The 14,489-nt window shown below is 36.4% G+C and overlaps 1 protein-coding gene across 3 annotated transcripts in view; it reads right to left on the reverse strand.

Moving 5' to 3' along the window:
* Window positions 1-7,326: 7,326 nt before the first annotated feature.
* Window positions 7,327-14,489, reverse strand: part of PPIG (peptidylprolyl isomerase G) — a 55,417-nt gene continuing 48,254 nt past the window's right edge. For all 3 annotated transcript variants that reach the window (XM_010354428.2, XM_010354429.2, XM_030916632.1), the window contains 4 exons: window positions 14,184-14,351; window positions 11,150-11,237; window positions 8,832-8,968; window positions 7,327-8,654 (listed from right to left, as the gene is read on the reverse strand). In XM_010354428.2, the coding sequence (XP_010352730.1) occupies window positions 7,544-8,654; window positions 8,832-8,968; window positions 11,150-11,237; window positions 14,184-14,351 (1,504 nt within the window). In that variant the 3' untranslated portion in view covers window positions 7,327-7,543. The remainder of the gene's footprint in view (window positions 8,655-8,831; window positions 8,969-11,149; window positions 11,238-14,183; window positions 14,352-14,489) is intronic.

A 14,489-nucleotide genomic window follows, 5' to 3' on the forward strand; every position in this document is an offset into this window, starting at 1 on the left:
GATAAATGATTTGCAAATACTTTTCCTTCCTTAGGTTGCCATTTCACTGTTGTATCCTTTGCTTATTTCTCTTTAAAATCAAATACACATGTATTTTACTCAACACAAAATAACTTTGTTCTTTTCACTTAATATATCCTAGAGACACAACACAGCAGATATAAATATCTTCGTTTCTTTTCCAACTGGCATAGTATTCTCTTGCAAGGGTGTACCTGTTTATTCAACCAGTGGTATACCAATAGATGTTTGTGTGGTTTCCAGTCTTCTGCTATTACAAATTCTGTAATTAACAGCTGCCTTTTTTTTTTTTTTTTTTTCATATTTTTGTCGGTTAACCTTTCAGATAGGTTCCTACAAATGGGAATGCTGGGTAAAGGTGTAAATTGTTCAGTATATCATTCTCTAAGAGACCAAGTCTTGAGCAAACATTACTTATGTCATGAGCCTCTTGGAATCTGGTAAAACTTAGTGGCTTTTACAGCAGTAAGGTACACACACACATATACTCTACAATTCTGCATATAGTTTTAAGGACTTCCACAATGCCCTCTAATAGACTGCACAGCACAGTGACTAACATACATCCAACATTGTGGCTCAGTATATCTGGGTTATACTTTTTTAAAATGGCAGATTATGTGGGCAACCACCATTCTGAGTTACTGTTTGTGGGTTTATGGACCTCAGGTTTTTAAAAAAAAACTGTTTTAAAGAAGTAAAATAGCTGGTTATTTTAACACTGTATCTACTGATTCCTAAATTGTGTGCCAAGGCATACTGAGGAACCACAGTGAACTCACAAAGGCACAGCTGGTGGGACAGTTTAAACTTTTGAAACAAATTACCTGACATCTGTAAGACTAGCTAGAGGTAGTTCAACATACTAAAACTCTGCCTTTTGATGACATCCTGTCTGTAAAGCTGGATTTTCAGCAGTTGATGGGATAAAACATATATTGCACAAAATCAATGTATTATAGGAGAGGATGGTGTGATCTGATTCTGAGGTTTGAGAAGTTGTGCTGTGACCAACAGTTGCAGACATCCCATTAGTAACTCATTGTGGTTAAGAATGGAACTGTAAACATATTTTTTAAAATTTCAGATGGCTAAGTTGTTAGATATACTTTAGCTATGTGAACTTTCTATTTATTTTTTTATTAGAGATTGGGTCTCACCTGTGGCCAAGGCTGGAGTGCAGTAGCATGATCACAACTCACTGCAGCCTCAAGCTCTTGGACTCAAGCAATCCTCTTGCCTCAGCCTCCCAAAGTTTTGGGATTATAGGTGTGCTCCTGGCCTTTTAAACTATTTAATAAACAGATGTTAGGTATTTCTTCTGGCCCAGGGATAACACCATGTTAAAATTACTGAGACGCACAGGTAAAGTGAACCAAGAAAGTCTGGGAACTTCTGCTATATATCCTTTCCTTTAAATTACATAAATACAATATGTAGTGGTAATTAGTAATTTTAGACAGCTATCTTCTCCCATATTATAAAACAGGAAGTAAGTTTCTACGAAATGGTTAATTACATAAATTTGTTATACAACCAACTTAGCTTGAGTGCAGGATAACATAAAACACCAGACATTACTAGTTTTTCTGCCTTACATATACAATTTATTTTACTTTAAATTGGGCTGGGCTTTCTACTAAAGGACATTGAGAAGAAAGGTAAGGCTACACAATGTTTTTGAATAATCACAAAATAATTCAGTGAAAAGAACTGAATGGCACAGCAGTGGAAACTCAACTGCTCTAATCTGCTAATTTGATAAGAGAAACTCGTAGATAAAATCTGTGGCAAAGACATAACTTGGAACAAGGCATTCTGAGTCCTGAGAGGACTTTGATGGGAGCGGGGAAATATAAAAATTATGAAAACAAAAAGTTATCAGGTAAGGAAATATGTTTAGGAAAGAAACCTAGGCCGGGCGCGGTGGCTCAAGCCTGTAATCCCAGCACTTTGGGACGCCGAGACGGGCGGATCACGAGATCAGGAGATCAAGACCATCCTGGCTAACACGGTGAAACCCCGTCTCTACTAAAAAAAATACAAAAAACTAGCCGGGCGAGGTGGCGGGTGCCTGTAGTCCCAGCTACTCGGGAGGCTGAGGCAGGAGAATGGCCTAAACCCAGGAGGCGGAGCTTGCAGTGAGCTGAGATCCGACCACTGCACTCCAGCCTGGGCGACAGAGCTAGACTCCGTCTCAAAAAAAAAAAAGGAAAGAAACCTAGAAAGTAAACAGAAAAAGCAGGCTGGGCGTGGTGGCTCACACCTGTAATCCCAGCACTTTGGGAGGCCGAGGCAGGCAGATCACGAGGTCAGGAGATGGAGCCCATCCTGGCTAACACGGTGAAACCCTGTCTCCACTAAAAATGCAAAAAAAAAAAAAAAAAAAAAAAAAATTAGCTGGGCATGGTGGTGGGCGCCTGTAGTCCCAGCTACTCAGGAGGCTGAGGCAGGAGAATGGTGTGAACTGGGGAGGCGGAGCTTGCAGTGAATGAGCTGAGATCGCACCACTGCACTCCAGCCTGGGTGACAGAGCGAGACTCCTTCCCTCCCCCCCCAAAAAAGGGAATAGAAAAAGCAAATTGATGCCTGAAGTATTTTAATACACAATTTGCAGTTCATTTGTTGCACTCACATTTTATACATTTTCTTGGATAAAGCTTTTAAGAACACTCCAGATTTTGAGAGTTTAATATTCACCTGTTAATACAAACTACTAAATATTCAGGTTTTTACCCAGGTATATACCTTTTTTCAATGCCAATATTTAGTATAACTAGGCATATATTTTCAATGACTCACTCTCAAGTTAACTAACTGCATTTTCCTTAAATATGTCTAACGTAAGAAAAAACACCCCCAAACTAGGTAATTGTTTTACAGAATTCAATTAACATTTATGTTTACATGACTTTACCACTGTGTTATAGACACAGGATCCTAATGCTGAAAAAAATGCGGAGGACTTAAGAAGCAAATGGTAGTACTCTAGCAGACAGTAATACAAATTCTGAGCTTAACCTTAAAAGTTTGCTCGGGCAAAAGACACACTACAATCTGAAGTATTATGATTAAATATTTACATTAGAACTTATTCTCAAACCTGGAAATTGTCCCTGCTGGTTAAATTCTTAAAGCTCAGTATTGTTAAAAACTCTTTGTTCAGTTTCTTCATGATGTAAATAACTGTGTATCTCTGAGAGGAAAAGTATGTTTTAATTGATTTATTTTCATTATTTAGCTTTTGAATTTTAAAAGGCGGGATAATACAATTTAAAAAATACAAAACCAAACTGTTTATTATAGTATAGTTTATTTAATACAATGTTTAACTATAAAAGTTAATACAGCTTCCAAGTTTAAATTTTGTAAAATGCAGTTTGCAGAAAACAGTTCAACAATTACTAGACTAATGATAAGAGAAGCAGCATTTTGAAACTAATTTTACAATTGAGAAGACAACAGCTTTATTTCTAAATTTCATTAAAAAAATATAATCACAGTGACTTTTGGGCTAGGAAAAGAAGTGCATTAACTTCATTTATGTTTTTTCCTTCCACAAAGAGAGCGGCCACAATTTTGTACATCCCACATACAAATACCCAATTCATTTATCTTTCAAAATACTATATACACACAATAGGGGAAGAAAATATACAGCATGTGCTTTTGGTAACATATGGAATTTGCTTAAATAAAAAAAGTCAAACACAAATCCACCCCACCACTCCTTCCCATAACTTTTAAAACAAACCAAACCCCTCAACAACTCCCTACTTCAACGTTATTGATGGGATTTTCTTATTCATGTCATTTTTCTTTCCCTTTAATATATACCTCTTCGTCACATAACAGGCCAAAGACTTTGCACTTGCCTGAATCCACTGAAGGCAGTTAGTTGGGAAGCCCACTGGGGGCAGTTGTGCCAGTCAATGCTGTACTTCCTGGGGCTTATTAATTTTTAAAACAAGTATTTGTAACAAAACACATCTTTTCACAATAAACAGCTTATTAACCTATAATCCTTAGTTTATTCAGTTGTAAATGTGTTAATCCAAAATGAAATAATTACAGTAAACATAATCAAAAGGAAAAAGAATACCCACTTTGTTTCTTTATAACAAATCAGCTGTATGGTAGGTATTTAAAGTACCTTCTGGTGAAGGCAAACTCAACAAGCTTCTACAGAAATTTAGCATAAAAAGTTTAATGTGATGAAAACTATATTACTAACTGGAATGAAGTACAATAAACTACTAAAAAACATACTAACTTGCTACATATACTAACTAAAATAAATTAGAATTGTCAAGTTAATACCACTACCCAAAATACACCCAAAATACCAGAGATCCAATGTGTGCCTATCCATAATGAAGAGATCTTTAATTGTTTAGCTCCATACCTTCCACTAGGCACAAATATCAAAGGCCATTCAGCACAGCCGTCCATGCATCAGTATCACACTTGTGCAAAGGCAGATATATCAGATAAATTCTTTGCAAATTCTGAGGGCTTCAATTAAGTAACTTGAAAGAAAACTACATTGCTCTATGAACTTACCAACTATAGAGTAATTTAATCAAAGAATGTTTTAAAGCAATCCAGTAGCTTCTCTACTGCGTATTTCATTAACATTAATCTCACCATAGTGTCAATTTCTGTGGCAGATGGCTTACCCAGAAAAATAATTCATACAAAATAACCATGAAAATTCCACATATTGAAAAAGTTTTCTCAGCTATCACCAACTGAGCAATAAAAATACATCAGCTTAAATATTTTTAAAAGGATATTAAGTCAAAGATACTTTGACATGAACCATAAATTCAGACATAACTATAAAACCAACTTGATGGGAAAGTAATAGTTGACTTTTAGGAAAACAATGTCCAAAGCAAAAACTAAAGATGGCACAACTACTAAATGTAACAAAAGGAAAGTACCATTTGAGCCATGTGCTATTCAGATGCATGTACAGATCTTGAGGTACAGTTAATGCTGTTTAGTCATTTAAAAAATGTTTATATTCGGCCGGGCGCGGTGGCTCAAGCCTGTAATCCCAGCACTTTGGGAGGCCGAGGCGGGCGGATCACAAGGTCAGGAGGTCGAGACCATCCTGGCTAACACAGTGAAACCCCGTCTCCACTTAAAAAATACAAAAAATTAGCCGGGCGAGATGGCGGCGCCTGTAGTCCCAGCTACTCGGGAGGCTGAGGCAGGAGAATGGCGTGGACCCGGGAGGCGGAGCTTGCAGTGAGCTGAGATCCGGCCACTGCACTCCAGCCTGGGCGACAGAGCGAGACTCCGTCTCAAAAAAAAAAAAAAAAAAAAAAAAAAAAAAAGTTTATATTCTAAAAATAAAATCTAGTTGATTGTCCTTCTCTCAACTCCTTCACATCTGTTCTGTAAAGAGAGCTAATACAACTTTAAAATAAGGACTATCAATAATGCGGAGCATGGAGTTGCTCTTTTGATAACCCAAACAGAATACTGCATATAGAAATTACTACAATTTTCTCCCTATGGTTCCTTTTTGAAACTCTTTAAGATTTGGACATCCTTGTGTATAATTTTTAGATAAAGCTCTGGGATCAGACAACATATAAGAATTTTTACTTAGCATGGACTTAACTGTTATTAGAAATCCTTTCTTAAATAGCACCTTTATTAAAGCTCAAATAGTTTATAACAACAATTTTAAAATGCAGTTAACTGAAATTAGGACAAACAATAACTTGCTTAAAATACGTAACGTTATATAGCTTGGGCACTCAGACTCAATTATCCCTAATGTGGGTTTGTGGTCAGTCTCTAAGGAATCAATCACCCTGGATTATAATAAACATCTACAACTTTTATCATCAGAAAAAAAAAATTTGGGAAGAATTCATTGTGGATATCTGTATTACAATTTTCCAAACAATCTTATGGTCATTACACTATTCATTCTGCAACAGCTACCACAACGCCAAATATATCAATATTGCATTAATCAGTAATGGGAAGTATCATGTTAAGCACTGCTTTATTCAGTACAAATAGCATTGAGTAGCTACCGGATTTACCAAGAAGCTATCTTGGTAACAGAGTTGACACTACACTGACAAATACTAAAGTACAAAACTCTCTAGAGAATACTATTAATTGGAATTTTGAAATTTCCTTTCAAATGAGGCAGGTTTTATGTTTGCTGGATGTTCAATGTTTTATTTTGAAATGACATTACAGAATAAAAGGCCACACATCACAAAAATGGCAAAATACAACACCCAAAACTCTAAATGGACTTTGGATATGTTTAGTGTTTAACTCTGTAAACTATCAAAATTTGCAACTTTCTACTCTACTCTATATGGCAATGTTATACATGCCAAGTTAAAATAACATTAACAGTAATGGTATAAAACCACTTGAATAGAAAGAAACCAGAGTCATAAACATGCTATAGCCTATCATGATACATATATAGAAAAGATGCATTTTCTTGCCACTTGGAACTAGCTATGAGAGTTAGAGCAGTTCAATTAAAAGAAAGAAACAAAATCCATGCAGAGTTAACACTCAACTCTATATAGGTTGGAGGCCAAAAGAGAAATCTTAGAAGGTAATGCTTCAATACTAACAATTTTTAGAATCTGTATAGCTTAAGGACCTGTGCAAATGGTATGTTTTAATGAGAAAAGCTTTTTTTCTTTTTTTTAAATTTTAGAGAAGGGTAATAACAATTAAAACGTTCCCAAAACTCTTCAAACCAAAAGCAACACAGAATTGAGAATCACAATCTGATTTTCCAAGGTATAGTTTCTGTCAAATGCTGTATAACAGCAACTCAAGCTCAATCAGTATATCAACTGAAAAAAAATTACTCTTATGATTTTTATAGGCAGTTAAGTAAAACACAACTAGACAGGAAAAGCATTAATAGGAAACAAGCTATGGCTGAAACTATAAAGAATAGAATATGAAGTGCAATATAAATAACTAAACATCTATTTAAAGCACAAATTACTATAAAATCAAAAGTTATGACTTAAGATCTCAGGTTATTAGGACCCTGCTTCTGTGTAATTAAAAGAAACCGCTGCAAACCTCTATTATTAACGCAATCAGAAAATCTATACAAGATGTCTTCTAGTGGCTTCTAAAGTTACTTTAATCATGAGAAACACACGCTTTTGTAACAATGCATTGCAACCATTCCAAATGGCTGACTAAACAAATTAGGATGCTATTGGCTAATTGTTGCAACACAGTAATGCATACATAAAATAGTTAAACACAGCACACAGTACTACACCAAAGTGTTTTTCTCATTTCAAGTTTATTAAAACTTTAGCAGTACAAATTATCCACATTGCAGATTATCAAAAGATCAACTCAATGAAATCCACATTAAGAAAAAAAAGGACAAACATAAAACAACCCAAAAACAATGAAAAGGAAAACAACATAAAGGAGATTCATTAGCAAGTCTCTCAAACTTAAAATTCGAAACAGAATGGAAGTTTATATCACTCACTCATCCACTTTTGTCTTCATCTGTTCCAGGGCTTGATTCATGATCAAATTTTTTATTTTTTTCATGTACATGGTCATTTTCTTGACCCTTTGATTTTTGGTTTTCTTTTTCCACTGAGGATCTGATCTTCTCATCCTCCTTATTTTTCAATGTAGAGGACTTTAATTCATTGTCCTGACTGTTTTGTTTTATTTTTGAGAAGGGACTTTGATCTCTATCAGCCTTTTTTTCCCTGCTATTATTTGAGCTATTATGATCACGACTTTTAGAGTACATTCTTTTCTCACTCTCAGAATTTTCTTTTCTGTGTGAGCTCTTACTTTCTTGGTTTCTGTATTTTTCTTTGTTTCTGCTTTGACATTCTTCTCTCTCTGAGCTCCGTGAGTCTCTCCTCCTTCTCCTTCTATCTTTACTTCTTGATCTTCCTGGTGTCATTCTTCTCTCTCGGCTTCGTGACCGTCCTCTTCTCCTGTATTCCTGTTCTCTGTATCTATGGTACTCCTTGCTTCTGCTGCGATCTCTGTCATGGGTTCTTGATCGCACTCTTCTGCTTCTGTCCCTACTTCTGCTTCGTTCTCTTGTTCTGCTATTATAACTGTGTTTACCTTTAGTTATATCACATTCTCTACTCCTGGATTGTGCACGTCTATCCTTTTCCTTACTTTTACTATGATCATGCTCATTACTCTTTGATTCTAACTGTTTAGACTTCTCTTTACTTCTACTCCTTTCCTGATCTTTTCCTTTAGAATCAGACTGCTTTTCTTTTTCTTTAACATTCTCATGATCCCTTCCTTTACTCCGTGACCTCATCCTCTTTTCTTCATGTCTATTATGTTTTGAATCTCTTTCTTTACTCTTTGATTTCTCTTTACTCTTACTCCTACTTTTAGATTTGGCCCTTTTCTTCACTTTGTTTTTATATTTATCATCTTTTTCTGAATTTCTTCTGAGGTCTCTCTCTTTGCTGTTAAATTTATGGTCTTTAACTTTCTTTTCCTTTTCATTTTTTCTGTTTGGACTCTCAGATACATTCCTGTGATCCGTTATTTTTCTCTCTTTTACTCTAACTGGACTTCTCTGATTTTCTTTTATTTCATTCAACTCACTCCTAAAAAATAAGAAAAGGATTGGGGAAATGTTATTAGAAAAAGAATTGTAGATATTATTGGCTAAAATGATATTCTACTCTTCTTAAAGTATTCAACAATAATTAAAATGACAATAACTTTATGTATAATAGTAAAAACAAATACTTATTACATTTGAAATAATAGTTAAATCTTACTTATCCCCTTTGATCCATCTTTCACCACTTGATACCCTCATTCTTTGAGCTCTCTGCATCTCTTGCCTCCAATGTGGAGGAGTCTCACTACGTCTGAAACGATCCCTTGATCTGGATCTGGAAGGAGTTCGGTAACGCTAAAGAAAATTAAAAGGGGGAAAAATTAATGTATAAAATATAGAGGGACTCACACGAGTGCTGGGAAGGAGGGAAGTACTGAGGTGAGGGTCAGGAGGTAGTAAGGGGTACAAAATAATACATAAAAAGCATTACAACAGTAGCTAAAAAGTATATGTTTCTAGGTTAAAATAAAATGCCTGATATTTCTATGCCCTGAAAATTACTAAAATTTCCCAATTTTCATTTAGGAAATCAATGAGGCAGAGAAACTTAAGTTGTCATGTTGCAAATTCTAAGTTAAGAAACATTAATCACAAAAACTCTAGCCACTAGCCATACACGTCTTCTCCATGGAAGAGTCCTATCCAAGTAATGCTAGAGCAACTTATAAGTTGCCAAGTTCAATCTAAGTGTTATATATACTTAATGTTTCAAAGCAACCATTTCTCATATTGTGGAGAAAATAGAGTAAATGTGTAGATGTTCACTTATTCAACCCTTAGGATGACCAAACACTCTACTATATACTGAGAGAACATTAGTGAGCCAAGATATATGAGTGTGCTTTCCTGGAACTTATAGTCTACAGGACTTGGAGAACATGTGAATGAACATATAATTAGTTATGTTAAACATATATGCAGCTACAATAGAATGTGTATAAAAGGAAAAGGGAAAAGATGCTGAGATAGGAAGGTTCTGAGTTAAAAAGAAAAGACAGATCAAATATGGCCAAAGCTAAAAATTACAAGGGAAACTAGTACTAGGTAACACTGATGAGGTAAGCAAGGACTAGGTTTTGTGAAGTGTCATAGGCCATCGTAGTAATTTTGGATTTATCCTAAGATCAACGGTAAAGGAGTGGCACAAAAATCAGACTTTCATTTTTAAATGACAATTCTGGCGACTATTTAAAAAAAAGATTAGACAGTGAATCTCAAAGATCCCAGATCCCACTCTGGACTCAGTGGCTCATGCCTGTAATTCTAGGACTTTGGGAGGCTGAGACAGGCAGATTGCTTGAGCTCAGGAGTTCGAGACCAGTCTGGGCAACATGGCGAAATCCCATTTTTACAAAAAAATACAAAAATTAGCCAGATGTGGTGGTGCACACCTGTAGTCCCAGCTACTTGGGAGGCCGAGGTGGGAGGATTGCTTGAGACTGCAAGGTTGAGGCTGCAGTGTTCCTTGATTGTACCACTGCACTCCAGCCTGGGTGAAAGTGAGACCCTGTCTTAAAAAAAAAAAGGTCAGTTTAAGGAGTATGAACTTGCATTAGAAATTTACAACAGACTGGCTAGAGAGATAGGAAGAATACGTTATAAAAGAAATGTGGAGGCCGGGCGCAGTGGCTCATGCCTGTAATCCCAGCACTTTGGGAGGCCGAGGCAGATGGATCACCTGAGGTTAGGAGTTTGAGACCAGCCTGGCCAACACGGTGAAACCCCATATCTACTAAAAATACAAAAATTAACTGGGCATGGTGTAATCCAGCTACTACAGGGAGCTGAGGCAGGAGGACTGCTTGAACCTGGGAGGAAGAGGTTGCAGTGAGCCAAGATCACGTCACTGCACTCCAGCCTGGGCAACAGAGTGAGGCTCCATCTTAAAAAAAAAATAAACGTGGAAAGAATATTACAAGGAGTAAGTAAGATGAAGACTAAAAATGATTCACTGGATTTTGTGATATGGAGCTAATTATGTATCAAGTGCTGTTTTCAGCAGAACAGTGCTAGTGGAAGACAACTGAAATGCTTGAGGAATAAGTAGGAAGTGAAGACATGAGATAGAAAAGTGTAGCCAAGTTTCTATAAAGTTTTGAAAGCAGAAGATATTTAAATTCTGATGAAGACACTCTAGTAAATAAAAAAAATAAAATACAAGAATAAGGTTAAGTTTTATTTATTTTTAACAAGAATAGAGATACAGTGATTGCAAAGTAACAAGGGAGACAAGAAAGACCTCGATCCCATTTTATACCATGTAAATGTAAAATCTATTTATATCTCATGGATTTTCTGTTGTGAAGTACCAACATACAGAAGCTGTTTAAGAAAGAGAATATATAATTCAATGTCTGCATCTCCCCTAAATTTTACTTACTTGCACATTAAAATAATATTTAAGAAACACCCTAAAATTATTTAAGGAAGACAAATGCAGTATTGTGAAGATCTCTGGGGGAAAGAATCACCTACCCGTGGTCCTCTTCCTTTAATTTTCCTGCCAGATCTAGTAACTAAAAGTCGTCTCTGGTATGAAGCAGGCTGGGAGTTAGGTGGATTACTAGAAGGAAGCAAAGAGAAAGTTAACGCATTTTTAAAAAACAACTTTTGTTGGCCGGGTGTGGTGGCTCACGCCTGTAACCCCAGCACTTTGGGAGGCCAAGGCGGGCGGATCACAAGGTCAAGAGATCGAGACCATCCTGGCCAACATAGTGAAACCCCGTCGCTACTAAAAATACAAATATTATCCGGGCGTGGTAGCACGTGCCTGTAATCTCAGCTACTCAGGAGGCTGAGGCAGGAAAATTGCTTGAACCCAGGAGGCAGAGTTGCAGTGAGTCGGGATTGCGCCACTGCACTCCAGCCTGGCAACAGAGCAAGACTCTGTCTCAAAAAAAAAAAGTCCTTTATTATTATTTCTTTTGAGACAGGGTCTTACTCCGTCACCCAAGTTGGGGTGAAGTGGTGTGATCTTGACTCACTGCAACCTCTGTCTTCCTGGTTCCAAGCTATCCTCCCACTTGAGTCTCACAAGTAGCTGGGACTACAGGTATGCACCACCATGCCTGGCTAATTTTTTGTATTTTTGGTAGAGACAGGGTTTCACCATGTTGCCCAGGCTTGAACCTCTGAGCTCAAGCAATCCACCCGCCAAGGCCTCCCAAAGTGCTGGGATTACAGATGTCAGCCACTATGCTCGGCCCCATGACATGTGATTTTAATAAAAATGAATCTGGGCCGGGCACAGCGACTCATGCCTATAATCCCAGCACTTTGGGAGGCCAAGGTGGACGGATCACGAGGTCAGGAGATCGAGACCATCCTGGCTAACACAGTAAAACCCCATCTCTACTAAAAATACAAAAAATTAGCTGGGCGTGGTGGCACGTGCCTGTAGTCCCAGCTACTCAGGAGGCCAAGGCAGGAGAATCGCTTGAACCCGGGAGGCGGCGGTTGCAGTGAGCTGAGATCACGCCACTGCACTCCAGCCTGCGTGAAAGGGCAAGACTCTGTCTCAAACAAACAAACAAAAAACCATAATAATAAAATAAAAATAAAAATGATTCTGTAGAATACAGCTTTATTCATCTTAAATTAACAAATTTAAAATTCTATATACAGTTCATCCCTGTATCCGGAGGTTCCACATCTGAAGATTCAACCAACCAGGGATTAAAACTATCTGAAGGGGAAAAAACCCGACTGAAAAAATAAAGAAATTAAAAAACCCCCAAATATAGTAAAACAAGTATTTACATAGCATTTACACTATATTATTATATAGATTATCATAACATACTAGATATTATAAGTAATCTAGAGATGATTTAAAATACATGGGAATATTAGATTATATGCAAATACTATGTTATTTTTTATAAGAGATTTAAACATCTACATAGTTTGGTATCTGTAAGAGGTCCTGAAACCAATTCCCCATGGATACAAAAGACAAATGTATAATCAGTGGTTATCAAGCCAAAATGGAATGACCAGAGAGTGCTACTAGTAAATAGGGCCCAGGAGGCAGAAATGCTAAGGCCTTAAAATGTGGTCAGCATGAAGAACTTTTCTGCCTCAAAATGCCAATCATGTCCTATTGAGAAATACTGCTATATATACTCATTACTAAGACGAAACTAATTTGATAGTGCTAAGAAAAATTAATGTAGAAGAGCTCAGAAGGTGCTAATGCTGTCGAGAGAACAATTTTAAAATTATCTTATCCCAAAGTACCTTATTATCCTTTAAAAGTTGCAACAGAACTATACAGAAATGTTAAGTAATATGAACTAAGCAACGACAAGCTGGTCTGAATTAGTCAAACATTCATATCATGGTTTATACCAAAAAGGGAAGCTGTTTGTTTTCCAAAAATAGTACATCAGTTAATATTTAATTAGCGCATTAACAACATCCATGTAAGTGATATGTGAAAAGTTGTTCAAATACTTTTTCTTTAATCTTTATTTCCTTGGAAACATCCTTTCCAATACTAGCAGAAAAATTAACTCAATCCAACTCCTCAAATTTACAAAGTTTCAAATACTACATCTTATTTTTATATTTTTATTGTATAGAAAGGATTGCAGTATATAGAAAGATTACTCAGAATTTTTTTTTTTTTTAAGACGGTGTCTCACTCCCGTCACCCAGGCTGGAGCTCAGTGGTATGATCACTGCACTCTGCAGCCTCAACTTCCTGGGCTCAGGTGATTTTCCCATCTCAGCCTCCTGAGTAGTTGGGACTACAGGCGTGCACCACCATACCCAGCTAATTTTTTTGTTTCAGTAGAGGTGGGGTTTTGCCACGTTGCCCAGGCTTGTCTCAAAATCCTGAGCTCAAGTGATCTGCCCACCTTGGCCTCCCAAAGTGCTGGGATTACAGGTATGAGCCCTATGCCTGGCCAAGAATGTTATTACTTGCATTATGACAATGCATTTCTGATCATAACTAACAGAAAGATTTCAATATTCTTTTCTACTTTTGGACATAGGTATTAAAATGACTGATAAAGAACAATTAGCATTACAGATATTAATAACGTAGATTTATGTAGTAAAATTTTTTCAGGATTTGAACATGACATCAGTTTTTATTACAATACTGTAAACCAAGTAAGGAAAACAGCAGTTTTTCCTATTAGACTAACTGAAAAACCAAGGTTTTTATCTGCTTAAAAGTTTAATGTACACAAATAACACGATAAAACACTATCTTGTTTTACTGGTTAAACAGTATCTTGTTATTGGTTTGGAATGCAGCTTAACATCTCTTTTTTGTATTAGTGTTTATCATGTGTAACTACTTCACAATCTACTTGTCAATTTACCTTTCTAATTATGTGGTTGGCAAAAAAGAACTTTGCAGAAGAACATTTTATTAAAAAGATTTCATTCTTGGGACAAGGTCAATTAAATCTCGTTTAAAATAAATAAAAACTTTTTAAAAAGAAGAAAAGTTCTATAGTAAACCATGTGAGACAAAATATACACATTTACATACCACTCTCTTTCTCTTTCTCTCTCTCTGTTTTTCCTTTCCTTCTCATCAGCTTTAGGAGGACTTTTTCTCATTAGGAATCTATTTTCAGGTATAGGAGGGATCTCTTCTGGACGGACAGTAGACTGGGGTTGGGCTTCAAGATTTTCAGCTTCACTCTCACTAGATGCACTTAACAAACAGAAACACACAAAACAAGTTACAGTTGGTTATTATGTCCTTATGCAAATATCCAATTGTTGGTATTTCTTTCCTTTATATCACTATAATATAAACATCCTGTCCTTACCAAAGATGTGATCGCATGGG

Source organism: Rhinopithecus roxellana, chromosome 14 (genome assembly GCF_007565055.1).
Source record: "Rhinopithecus roxellana isolate Shanxi Qingling chromosome 14, ASM756505v1, whole genome shotgun sequence".
In the NCBI taxonomy this organism is placed as follows: Eukaryota; Metazoa; Chordata; class Mammalia; order Primates; family Cercopithecidae; genus Rhinopithecus; species Rhinopithecus roxellana.